Source organism: Pseudorca crassidens, chromosome 6 (genome assembly GCF_039906515.1).
Source record: "Pseudorca crassidens isolate mPseCra1 chromosome 6, mPseCra1.hap1, whole genome shotgun sequence".
Classification (NCBI taxonomy): domain Eukaryota; kingdom Metazoa; phylum Chordata; class Mammalia; order Artiodactyla; family Delphinidae; genus Pseudorca; species Pseudorca crassidens.
In genome coordinates, this window is record NC_090301.1 from 134,568,760 (window position 1) to 134,581,050 (window position 12,291).

The 12,291-nt window shown below is 57.4% G+C and overlaps 1 protein-coding gene and 1 long non-coding RNA gene across 2 annotated transcripts; one reads left to right on the forward strand and one right to left on the reverse strand.

The window, feature by feature from the left end:
* TMEM37 (transmembrane protein 37) lies at positions 1-5,406 on the reverse strand. The gene is made up of 2 exons (XM_067742365.1): positions 5,282-5,406; positions 1-812 (listed from the first exon to the last, which is right to left on the reverse strand). The coding sequence occupies exons 1-2, from the start codon at positions 5,300-5,302 to the stop codon at positions 222-224; spliced, it is 612 nt and encodes a 203-aa protein (XP_067598466.1). The 5' UTR covers positions 5,303-5,406; the 3' UTR covers positions 1-221.
* Positions 5,407-5,607: 201 nt separating this feature from the next.
* Positions 5,608-10,958, forward strand: LOC137225939 (uncharacterized). The gene is made up of 5 exons (XR_010944100.1): positions 5,608-6,367; positions 6,693-6,773; positions 6,948-7,441; positions 10,245-10,318; positions 10,801-10,958. It is a non-coding gene; the product is annotated as an uncharacterized lncRNA (long non-coding RNA).
* Positions 10,959-12,291: the final 1,333 nt, after the last annotated feature.

The window sequence follows — 12,291 nt, forward strand, 5'->3', positions numbered from 1 at the left end:
TGGGTTTTAAAATATGTTTCTTCTTGTGAAGTCAACATCCTAATAACGTGGCTAAGCTGGTGCAGCTGGTGGCTCGGAGGCGCCCACCTGCCCTCTGGGCTGCAAAGGCCACTGGCCCGACCACCCCAAGGCCGAGAGGCGGCAGTTCGAATGTCACATGTTGGAGAAGTCCCATCTTGACCACACTTTCTGGTAGAACTCAGCGCCCTCGCTGGGGGGGCCTAAAATTTTGCAGGCAGGCCCCAGGGGTACGTGACGCTGTCAGTCCGGCTGATACTGTTGATGTGGAGGCCGCTGATGGCGTTCAGGAAGAAGAGGAAGGAGGCCGTGAATTCGCTCCAGAACGTCAGGCTGAGGCCCATGAGCGTGACCTCGTTCCTAAGGAGGGTCAGGAAACTCAGGAGGCCCCCGAAGGAGAGGATGGAGGCGAGGAGGAAGAGGGCGGAGCCCACGGCCCACTTGTGCCACGAGTGGGCGTCCTCGGACACCTGGGACACCATGAGGAGCTCCAGGCCAAAGATGGCGACCACCACGGCCAAGGTGGCCACGCTGCGGGCCACAGCCATGCCCGAGGCTAGCCCGGGCACGTGGGCCTGCCTCAGGTCTCGGAGGCAGTGCAGCTCAGCCTGGTTGGAGGTGGTGCAGAAGTGCCACAGCCCGAACAGACGGTCGTTGGCCAGGAGCCAGTGGCCATCGCAGATGGAGAGGGAGGAGAGGACCACGGCCAGGGAGGCGCACAAGATGATGAGGGCCCGGATGGAGGGTTCAAAGAAGGACCGGCGGGGCCTCCTTTGGGCCAGCAGCTTCTGGGCCTGGAAGACAGCACGGGGCAGCATGAGGGAGGGCCCCCGCCACAGCCCACCAGCCTCCTCAGGGAAGACCCAGAGCACACCTTGTAGCTTCCGACAGCCACGGTTTCTGCTTCGGTCTCCCAGGATGCCCGGGAAGCCCACCTTAGTCACAGCACAGACCCACCTCCTGGTGGGGCGGGGGGGACCCTCCTCCCATCCTACCTGTTCCCCATCCGTCCTCCATTCGAGACCTATAAGCATTGCCTGTGGATCCAGTTATTCATCGGGCAAAGAGTTCCCTGACCTTTCTTTAATGATCTTTATAATGCGTAAGAAACCCAAATTGTACTGACAGGCAAATCTTGGTCCATTCTGAAGTCAGCAAACCTGTCTGGCTTGGCAGACGTGACCTTGAGCTAGCAGCCAGCCTTGGTTTCTTTGTATGCAAAACAAGAATACTGCACTAGACATTATTAGCACATCAGTGAAGGTTACACAGCTCCCTCTTCTGGCCCCTGGTCTTCCCCAGTTTCATTCTAATCTGCACCCAGCTTTTTCTGCACTTTTCTTCAGTGAGCAGTGATGTTTGCACTTTGCCCTTCAGTCTGGCTCAGCCTGTACTCCGCCCAGGACACGGCACCGCTGTCTGTTCTAGAAGCTTCTGGGCGGGGGAGTCCCTGAGGCTCCCCTTCAGCCTATGGTTTCGGCCCCGCAAAAGTACACCCTATCCTCTCTCCTGACAAGCTGGGCCAAGCGTCCAGTGAGGTGTCCCTTCTCACAGCCCCGGGACACCCCCAAGCCACCGTCCCCAACCCCCAACCCGGAAGCAAAAGGAATGCTTCAAAGGGTAAAACTCCTTAGACGGCCCACAAGCCCTCCCAGGGCATCCTCCCGGCCACCTCGCATGCCTAGGACAAGCCTAGAACTTTCCTCCTCACACCTACTGGTCCCTCCACCTGAAAGGCTCTTCTCCCGGCTGCCCCCCCTTTCTCCATTCTTCACGTCTCAGCTGAAACATCGCCTCCTGGGAGAGGTCTGTCCTGCCCACTCAACCCAGAACGGACCCCTCCGGTCACTCTCTGTCAGGAACCGTTCTGACAAGTTTTCCATTCCTGTCTGATTCATAGTGGGAGGGCAGGACCGTGTCCCCAGCACCCGGTGCCAGTGCCGTGCTCAAGAGCCACGAGGTCGAGTTTGCAGCCGCTGTCACTTCCATCTGAAGCTCCCTTTAAACCATCTCCTGCCCAGTCATAACTTACGCCCTTTACAGTGTGTGTGGAAGCAGCCCAGGTCACGCCCCAGTTTGGGAGGTAAGCAAAGCACACAGCTCATGCGTGACGGTCACTGCTGGGAAGCAAACCGAAAGGGGACTCTGGGGGTGAGCCCTATGCCACGTGCAAGCGGAGGCTTCCAGAGGCGGTCTGGGCCACCCTTCTCGGTGAGGGGCAGAAAGCAGAGCCACGCTCCCGGGAGGCCCCGGGATCCTTATGGATCCGGCTTGCTTTCAGCACTTCTGCCTAGTTAGGGTCCTGTCTCACTCTTAAACCTGAGTCTGGTGGAGTAGGGTGCTCCATGGCGGGGGGCGGGGGGGGACGGGGCGGGGTATGTAAAAAGGGAAACTGTCACACACAGGTCAGGGGACCAGCCCAAGAGCATTCACCGAGATCACAGTAAAGCCTGGCACAGCTGCCCGACAACTGTATCATGTGTAGTGGGGGGGATGCACACAGCCGGTAAGTACCCACTGGGGCCTTCGTGGGAGGGGCTCAGTACGTGGTGAGAAGGGCTGGAGTGGCCAGAGGGACGCCCAAGGGCTCGGGACCCGACTCAGACCAGAGGCAAAGGCAGTCGGGGGCGCTGTAAAGAACACTCAGGCGGGGAGTCTGGGCTCTGGTTCTCAAACCGCATCCCCTTGTCTCCTTGAGGCCTCCAGGTGCTAAAGCAGGGGGCAGGGGGTCAGCTCCCGGCCCCTCACTTCAACCACAACAGGTCCCTCTTACCTGCTGGAGCCACTGGGAATCTAAGAGTCTGTACTGGATTTCATTAGGAAAGAACGGCTCTACTAAGAAACAAACCAAGGGAACTTTGAAATCTCTGTGACTACAAACCATAAAGGTGTTTGTCTTTGCGAGGTTTCTTAACCTCCTTGACCCTTATTTTCTCACCTACCGTTCCGTAGTTACATTTTGTACCAGGAGTTAGTGATCCCTTCAGGAAAGAGTAGCCATGAAGGCACCCGGAGGTTATAACTCGCTACAGGTTGATAAGTTTCTAGGATGGGAAAACCCCAGACGCAGGCAACAAGTCACAAGAACGCAGCACCCAGAGGCCTTTTGACCTCAGACATCACGCTGTCTGGAGAAAAAGCACATGCCATCCTACCCTCAGCCCCACCTGTCCTGCACACAGAGTGAACTTTAATCTCCAGGCCCTCAGACATCACACTGGGATCAGGAAAAGACAGCTGACATCAGGTCATTTTCCCCCTCCCGCCCCAAAGGAGGGCATCATTCAAACTCTGACACCAGTGAAACTCCCAAGGATTAAGTGAGATCATGAATATAAAGGTGCCCAGCACAGAAGCAGTTCCTGATTAATATTAGTAACAGTAATAAGGTAACTCGGGAGTCCTCCTTCCTCACCACTGCCCCACACCCCGGCTGCCAGCACCTCTGTGAACTTCCAGTGATGCAGGGCCTGAAATCCTCTCCCGGAGAGCAGCTGGGCAGCAGCGTGGTCAGTGGAAGGTCCGTGGACCAGAGGGTATGAGGGCAGTCTAGCCTTGCCCCTGACCCACCAGCCTCTAGCTCTGTGACCTTGGGCAAATCACTTAAATCTCTTACGGCCTGGACCATCTCCACTGAAAAAAAAGAAAAATGGAAGCATTTCCCTTTTTCATCCAGAGCCCCGAATGATTAGTAGTGACCTGTAGAACAGTGTCACTTGGCACTCCTGGGCCACTGAGGCCAATGCCAAGGTCTTGTCTTCCTCTGGAACCCAGCACCCCATCTGATCCCGTCAATCCCTAAGTAGTGGACACTTTGGGTTGCTCACTACTTTTCTCCACATGAAGCCCCCGCCCCGCGCCCCTGCGCTTCCCCCCCCCCCCCGCCCCCCTTCCCAGTGCCCACTCAGCCCAGGCCCAGGTCAGACCCACCCCCTCTTCAGCTGGAAATCTCCTCTATAGCCTCCCAAAGAGTAAGCCCGCTCCGCCTGCGTGACCGCAGGGCACCGGGAGCCAGCACGCTTGCCTTTTAGCTCTTTGGCCTCCGGCGAGCTATTTATCCCCTGAAGATAACAGTACCTGCCTCCTGGCCCCCCGGGGGGAGCCGAAAGGAGACCTAAGCACCCCAACCGCTTAGAACAGTCCCAGGCAGGCGGTTAAGTGCTCCTAAGCATCAGCCCCGCCCCCCTTCTTTCACTAAAAGGTCAAGTCTGTTTACCTGGCTGCTCTCCTGCCCTCCCCACCCCCGTTAATCCTGCCGCAGTTTCTTCACCTCTTAATCTAGCACTCGCTTCCCCAAATCACTCCTAAATCCCGGTGTGCACGTCTCTCCCCCGCAGGGCCGTCGGCTCCCGAAGGCGGGACCGCACCCGCTCCCACCCTCCTCACTGCCGGTCCCGGAGGCGGCTTGGCCGGCACCCCAGATTATGCCCAGAACGAGAGGAACTCGCTGCATCCGGCTCTAGGGTTGCGGTGTCCCGGCCCCAAGGGGCTTGGGGCGCGGCCTGTGGGTGGAGTTTCTCCTGTTCGGGCCCAGAAGTCTGGTTCGACTCGATTCTATCGCTGAGCCGGCCGCCACGGGCGGGTTACTGCACCTGAGCCTCGGTCACCGCATCTACAAAGTGCGCGCAGCGGGATCAGCCCCGGAATCTGCGCTGCGGGGCGCCGAGCACTTGCAGGCAGAGGCTGCGGGCCGCTCTCACCGTCCCGACCGTCCAGTCGGGAGGTAAGGAGGCGGGACGCGTCCGCTAGGGAAGCTCGGCGCAGGGCAGCGGAGAGCCGCACGCCTGGGGGGTGGAGGTGCGGATGGACCCCTCGTATCATTCTAAGGAGAAACCCCATCTCTGCGAGGCGGGCCCCTCCCCTCTCTACAGCCTGTCCTGAGGTTTCCGCGTGCCCCAGCGAGTCCACCCCCTTGCCCGCCCCCCAAAATCAGTTTTGGGAGGGGAGATGGTCTTGCTGCCCCCGCCCAGGAAAGTTCTGGCTTCCCCAGAGATTCTTCCTCGTGTGACAAGGCGAGCCTCATTTTTACGAGTGGATTCCGTCCATCCTTCGCTCCAGATGCGCCCCCTTTTAACAGGAGGGACCCCTCTGGTGCACCTAACAGATGAACACTGCGGACCCCAAAGAGAAGCACAACACTCCTCCCCAGCCGTTTAGGAGCCTCGGTGCCCGCAGGACCTCGAGGAGACCGCGCCCTGGGCGGCTTCCCCCTCCGGACCCCGGCCGGGCCACTCCACACCCCCCGCACCGGGCTCTCGCCCACCTGCACGCCGAGGGCTGTCATCCCGCGCCTGGGCTCGGCCGCGCGCTCCCGCCTGGTTCTCTCGGGGCTCCCGAGCGCTGCTCTGCCGGGGTCGCCGGTCCCGACTCCCGACCTCTTCCCGGGGGCGGGGCGGGCCGGAGGGAGGAGCGGGCGGAACTGCTGCCCCCGGGCGGCTGGTCGGGCCAGGCCCCTCCCCGCCCGCCCGCCCGCCCGCAGCGGCTCGGTTTGCGCTGAGTCAGCGGGGCCGCCGGAGGAGCCCCCGGGCAGGAGCGGGGGCCAGGACCCGGCCCGAAGGGGAGGCTCGGGCCCTGGGGGAGGGCTGACCCGGCCGACTTGCAGGCCCGGAGCCGCTCCCCAGTCTCAGGGCACGGCTGTGCCCGCGGCGCCGATTCCTCGAGGGCCCGGGGCCCAGGAGCCGGGTCCGCCCCGGCGGGTCCGCCCGAGCGTCCGGGGAGGCGGCGGCGTCCAGACGGCAGGCGCGCGCCCGGGCTCTGCAGCTCCACCACCGTGGGCCGTTGTGATCCTGGGCTCTTGTTTCCGTCTCTGAGCCACGGGCGATAAATGAGATGATGCCCGTGAAAGGTCGGGGGTCTTGCGAGGCTTCGGTAAATGTGAACGGAGTGGACTCCCCGGGGCCGTCTTTCCTGCGTCCCTTTTCTCTCCCCCAAAGCGGGGCGTACAGCCCTGCTCGCCTCCGCAGGGACCAACCAGAAGGCAAATAGGACAAGACAAAAGTCATTGTTCTTCCTGGACTTTTGATGGGGCTTGAGTTCTCAAGGGGGCAGCGCACAACGTCCCCACCCCAAGAAGGGTAAATTCCAGCTGAGACCCTCCCAGCCCTTCTCAGCTGTTGATAAACAGGGAGGGGGTTGCCGCCTAAGGTGAAGCAGGGTCTCCTTTCTCCGTCTCGAAGCAGGGTGAGGGAAGTTACTTGGCCCACTCAGGCAGGCAGCTCCCCGGTGACTTTGCCCGGGGACGTTCTCAGCTGGCACCTAACGCTCCCGCCGCCCCACCCCAAGCCCCATCCCGGGCATCTCCCTGTCAGCGGTTCATCTGATTCTGTCGCTGCCGCAGAAACCGCGTCAGGTACGTTAACCTAGCGCCTGCCTTGTTCCGTGTGTGGTCAGGACTGTTTGGGGGTCTGCTGCCTGTTATGCTTTCTTGGTAAGAATAGAAAGTCTTGAATCGGTGGAATTTAGAGCGACATGTCAGCAAGATTGCTGGAGAAGTAGAAATGACTGAGGAATGATGATGAGGAAGTGATGGTCCGCTTCCAATTATTTTATGAGCGTAAGAAAGCCGGGGGACTTCCCCTGGCGGTCCAGTGGTTAAGACTCCGCACTTGCACTGCAGGCGGCGCGGTTAGGGTTCACCTGGGCAGGCCCTTCATTTGCACTATTTGCTCTCCTAGGTCCCTCCGTGGTGCCGGAGCTGAGCAGAGCGGGTGTGGCAGAGTGAGAGACAGCAGCTCCGCTCAGCAGGAGTGACTGTCGTGAGGGGCAGGGGCTTCCCAGTGCCGGGGGTGGGGGGGGGGAGGGGAATGACAGGGTGGGACCTTCAGGGGCTAAAACCAGGAACAGCCTGGGGGTGAGTAGTGGGACAGCACAGAACCCACCCTCTTGCTTGACTGTCTCTGCGTTTTCTCCTCCACCTGTCCTGCTTCTAGGCCTGGCCAGCGTTGGGGAAAGAGCAATTGCGTAAAGAAAGGGAGGACGTGGCCCCTACTCACCCCTCTGACCACTCCTGTCTGATGAGAAAGTCCCAGGCACTGATCTTAGAAAGTTCCAAGGCAAGGGCACAGGTACCGATTAATGAATCAACAAACTCAGTGAGCACCCTCCCATCTCCGGGCCTTCGTACTTGCTGCTTCCTCTGCCTGAAATGTACTTCTTCAAGATATTCACAGCTAAGACTCACCACCTCACTCCCCCAAGGAGGTCGGAGAGAAGCCTGCGGTGACCACCGCACCTGAAACAAAGATCCTCCTTTCTCTTCTCCCTCCCCTCTATCACCACAGGAGCAAGGACTTTGCCAGGCACGACAGTAGGCGCTCAATAAATATTAATTGAATATATGAATGAGTTAATTGTATACCTACTCTGTACCCGCTGGCCTGGCTAATGAGGGACAAAGGAGAAAGAGACAAAGTCCCCGTCAGGGGTAAGATGCTTGGGTTTTAGGGTCAAAATCTGCGTCCCCTTCATTTCTGCTCCCTCCCCAGCCTCCCCAGTTCAGGCCCACATCCTCCTCCTGTCTCTTCCCTTGCACCCCTGGTCCACCATCCTCTCGCCAGCTCTAGGCCCATCACCTCTAACGTGGAGGCCTGCGTAACAGCCTCCTGCTGGGCCGCCCTGCCTCCACCCTCAGCCTCTGTCCTGCAGCTTCCCGTCCCCTCTCTCTGCAGGCCCACCCCTCTGCCCTCAGCTCCAGCTGCACGTGCCCGCTTGTGCCCTGGGCGGGAAGCTCTGTCCAGTCTCAGGGATGCTGTGTTCACGGTTCCCTCTGTGTGACAGGCCTTCCCTGGGGGTCTGCTGGGCAGACTGTCACCTCTTCAAGGACCTCCCTTGAGTTCACCAGCCAGAGTAGCATCCCACACACACTTGACCTTGTTACCTTCGTGTTTTCTTCCTTTCTTTTTTTTTTTTGTATATATTGTCTCATTCATTCCTTTTTTCTTTTTCTTTTTTAAATTTATTGAAATATAGTTGATTTACAGTGTTGTGGGCCTTCGTATTTTCTTGATCCTTAGCTGACCTTCTCTATTTGTCCGTTTCCCTCTCTGAAGTACAGCACACAGTTGAGTGCTAGGCCTGTCTCTCTTTCACCCCCGCGTGCCTGGTTCTAAGAGCAGGGACTGGGCCGTAAGGCTTGCGAATTGATGGAGCAGCCTCAGATGCATTCTGGGCGAATCACTTCCCCTCCGTGAGCCTTGGTTTTCTGTCAAACGGGGAAACGCATCCTTTGGGTGTTGCGAGGGTCGTGGGGGCAGTGACTCTGTCAACTGCGCCTGGCGCAGGGTGGGCACTGACCCCTGACCCCAGAGAAGCTTAGCTGAGGCAGGCTCCACTCTGCCACTAGGGAGGCCCCTGCCCCGGGTTTTTCTCCTTTGAGCACTTGGGGTGTGGGTTCTCGGGCCGACACGTGGGGAGACCCAGAGGCAATAACGGGGAGTCTGCTAGGAGCTGCCTAGTTCACTGGGCAGTTTCAAAGCTGATGATTAGCTCTGCCTGCCCGAAGCCTGGACTCCTGGTCCCTCCAACTCTCCGTTCTTTGTGGACCCGCCCACTTGCCTCTCCCTGTTCCCTTCCCGTCCCCTCCCCACCTTCTCCCCAGCGCCCTGACTTCACCCACTGGGTCTTTCTCTTCTCCCATCGCTCTCCTCAGGTTTCCTGAGTCCAGGCCGGTTCCATCCCCTCCAGCCAGACCTCCGCCCGCCCTTTGCCCCCTCTGCCTCAAGCTCTAGCCCTGCATCCCGACCTCTTCCCAGTCGCCTGACTGCAGCAGAGACTTTGTGTAGGCATTATAGTGGCCCAGGGGCTTCCCCGCCTGCCCTGGGGCTTTGCTTCACAGTGCTTTGCTCTGGGCCAGGTGGGTAGCAGGTGTGATGTTTATGCTGCGGGTGAGGGTGTCGCCTCAGGGGACCCCACGGCACCAGTTCCCCACCAGGGCAAGGGCGGTGGGGAAGGGGACTGACCGGTTGAAGGGATGAACGGATGCAGCAGGGATGTAGGTGGGCTCAGAGGGTGTCCTTTCTGTAGGGTCTCCCCTTTCTACAGGCAAGTCCATCCTGGAGATGGGTGCCCCTCCAGGGCACCAGGACCTGCAGATTTCCAGGCAGAGTTGGGGAGACTTCTAGCACCTTCTTTGCAGGCGTGGACCCTGGAGTTGTCAGCGCACTTTGAGACACTCCGTCTCTAGGCGATGGTCCCCGTAACTAGGCACACCCAGGGCAGTTGTAGAGAGCAGACTGACAGCCCGTCCCTTCCCAAAAGGGGCCGGCGCTCTTCCCTAATCAGGGCACCCCGCCTGCCGGATCAAAGGGTCCAGGAAGCAAAATTAGACCCCAGGAATTGGTGGTGAGCACGGAATGATGACAAGAGAAGTTAAAAGCTTAGGCAGGGCTTTGCCTAGGCTCTGGGAAGCCCAGGAAATATACCCATCACCCCGTTTATTAGCTTTGACCTTTACAAGGAAGGCATGCTGTCACAGGGGCCAGAGGAGTGAGAAGGGAGGGAGGGATGGTCCCCCACAGGGGCGTGGAGGGCTGGTCAGAGGGGATCCTGCAGGCCTGAACCAGCAGGGTCTGGGCGTCTGGCCACTTACCACCTCAGTCTGTAGACGTGTTAAAAGCAAAGAAGTGTTGTCAATTCAAAAATTGGGAGGTTTGGAACTTCCCTGGGGGTCCAGTGGTTGAGACTCTGCGCTTCCACTGCAGGGGCCACGGGCTCAATCCGTGGTTGGGGAATTAAGATCCCGCGTGCCGCACGGGGTGGCCAAAAAATTAAAATAAAATAAAATAAATTGGGAGGTTTTACACTAGATTCTGGATTTATTGGCTTCTCTTGAAAATGAGACAGTTTGGACCCTGAGGGTCCCTTTTCTGCATGGGAACAGTGGCCACTTTGGGTGACTGCCCTTTGCATGGACTGTGCTCTGGGGAGCCCCCCAGTTTTACCGTCCCCCCGTTCTGTTCACTCTTCTGTGTTGCCTGCCTGGCCCTCGTAGGATTTCCCTTTATAAGCCCAGCTCTGTGTCGTGCTGGTAAATAACCCAGCCATGCTTTCAGGGTCTGTTTCCACGCTACCACCACTGCCTTCCTGGCTGGCCCCAGTTTTTGTTCCCCGTAACTCTGCCCCCCCCCCCCCCCCCCCCGCGCCCCAGACCAGCCTTTCCTGCCCAGATTCCAGACCCTCCTGCTGCAGCCCTCACCCCGATGGCAATGATCTCCCCCTTCTGGGTTCAGGTTCCCGGAGAATCTCCTTAGTCGAGGAAAACGAGGCTGCTCGGTGTAAAGGGAAGCAGATGGTCTGAGCACTGGTGAGTCTGGGGCTAGGGGCCCGTCCTGGTCCAGAAAAGCTGTAACCAAGGGCTGGGGGCAGGCAGCCTCCTGGGCGGCAGGGGCTTCGGGCGAGAGCACAATGAGGCAGGGGCTGTGCACTCGACAGAGAGCCCCTCCCTGGAGTCATCGTGGCTCCCGCCATAAGCCCCCTCCCCTGGAGTGCGCCGGGGGTGCACTGACCGGCCAGGCCTCTGGGACCACGCTCTTTGCCAGCCTGCAAGCCGACCATTTCCTTTTCATCTGGTATCACTTTGTCGGTGGTGAGGGGACCCTTCCTCCTCTCTTCCAACTTTGCCCTGGATGATATTCTGTCTCTGATCTTATGGATTGATTTCTTAAATACATTTCAAGAATTCTAAATGCGACATTCTCCAGCTCCTATGTATTTTCTGGATATTTATGTGATCCTCAAACTTTTCCAGTAAATTACCCCCCCGTCTTTTGTTTTGTTGGACCCCAGTTCCGAGCCCAGCCAACCATTCTCAGATCACAGCACGCGGGCATCCTTGAATCCAGGTCCTCCTGAAGTTTATTTTCCGTTTTTCATTCGCCCAGTGGTACCACCTCTAATGTGTTTGATGTATATCCTTAACCATTGTGTATCCTTGTATGTGTGTGTGTGTGATTTTTGCTTTCCTAAGTGGCATTATGCTATAAATCTTCTTCTGTTTCCTACTATTCTCACCCAACAGCATGATTTGAGGCCACCCCTGTTGGTATATGTGTAAATCTAATTCAGTGTTTTACACATGATAGGTTGGGTCCCAGTAGCGGCTGGTGAGATCAATTTGACAGGGGCATAATCACCACTTATAATAAATGAATACAATGTAATAGGCAATATCAGAGTGCCTCAAACATAATTAGGGTAAATGTTGTTTCATGAATTTTTTTTTCAAAAAGAGATAGATACAGGTTGCAAAGTAAAAAGTATTTCTTAGGTGGGTCCCAGGAAAGTTTGAATGGTCTGGTTCATTGCTTCTTTTTTTTTTTGCGGTACGTGGGCCTCTCACTGTTGTGGCCTCTCCCACCACGGAGCACAGGCTCTGGACGCGCAGGCTCAGCGGCCATGGCTCACAGGCCCAGCCGCTCCGCGGCACGTGTGATCTTCCCGGACCGGGGCACGAACCCGTGTCCCCTGCATCGGCAGGCGGACTCTCAACCACTGCGCCACCAGGGAAACCCCAGATCACTCTTTATCTTGACTTACATTGCTAACTATATGGATGGACATTGTAATAACATGTAATTCTTTTTTTAAAAAATAAATTTATTTATTTAGTTTTGGCTGCGTTCTGTCTTTGTTGCTGCACGCGGGCTTTCTCTTGTTGAGGCGAGCAGGGGCTTCTCATTGAGGTGGATTCTCTTGTTGCAGAGCACGGGCTGTAGGCGCGCAGGCTTCAGTAGTGTGGCACGTGGACCCAGAAGTTGTGGCGCATGGGCTTAGCTGTTCCGCGTCATGTGGGATCTTCCCTGACCAGGGCTCAAACCCGTGTCCGCTGCACAGGCAGGCGGATTCTTAACCACTGCACCACCAGGGAAGTCCCTGTGGCTTTTTACTGTTGATGTGACCCTGGTCTCCTGGCTGAAGGAGGGCTTGTCAGGTTCCTCCACTATAAAGTTCCTCTTTCCCCCAGTCCATTCTGTCTGTACCATTTGCAAGAGTGTCACTAGGCACAGCCCACGTTTAAGGGGTGGGAAGCTGTGCTCCACATCCCTGGCAGTTATAACATTTATATTAATTTTTTGGGTTTATGCCTGAAAGATTCCCACGCTCCCATATTATCTATTTATTTTTTCCAGAAAAATAGCTATAAAATTGACTATGAGTTTACGAAACGATGCTCCACCTCGGTAATGATCGGAGGGTTGCTGGATGCAACCATCTATGCCTTGAATAGTGTCTGGCACGTAGTCTGTGCTCCGTAAATATTTGTCAGTGAGTAAGACT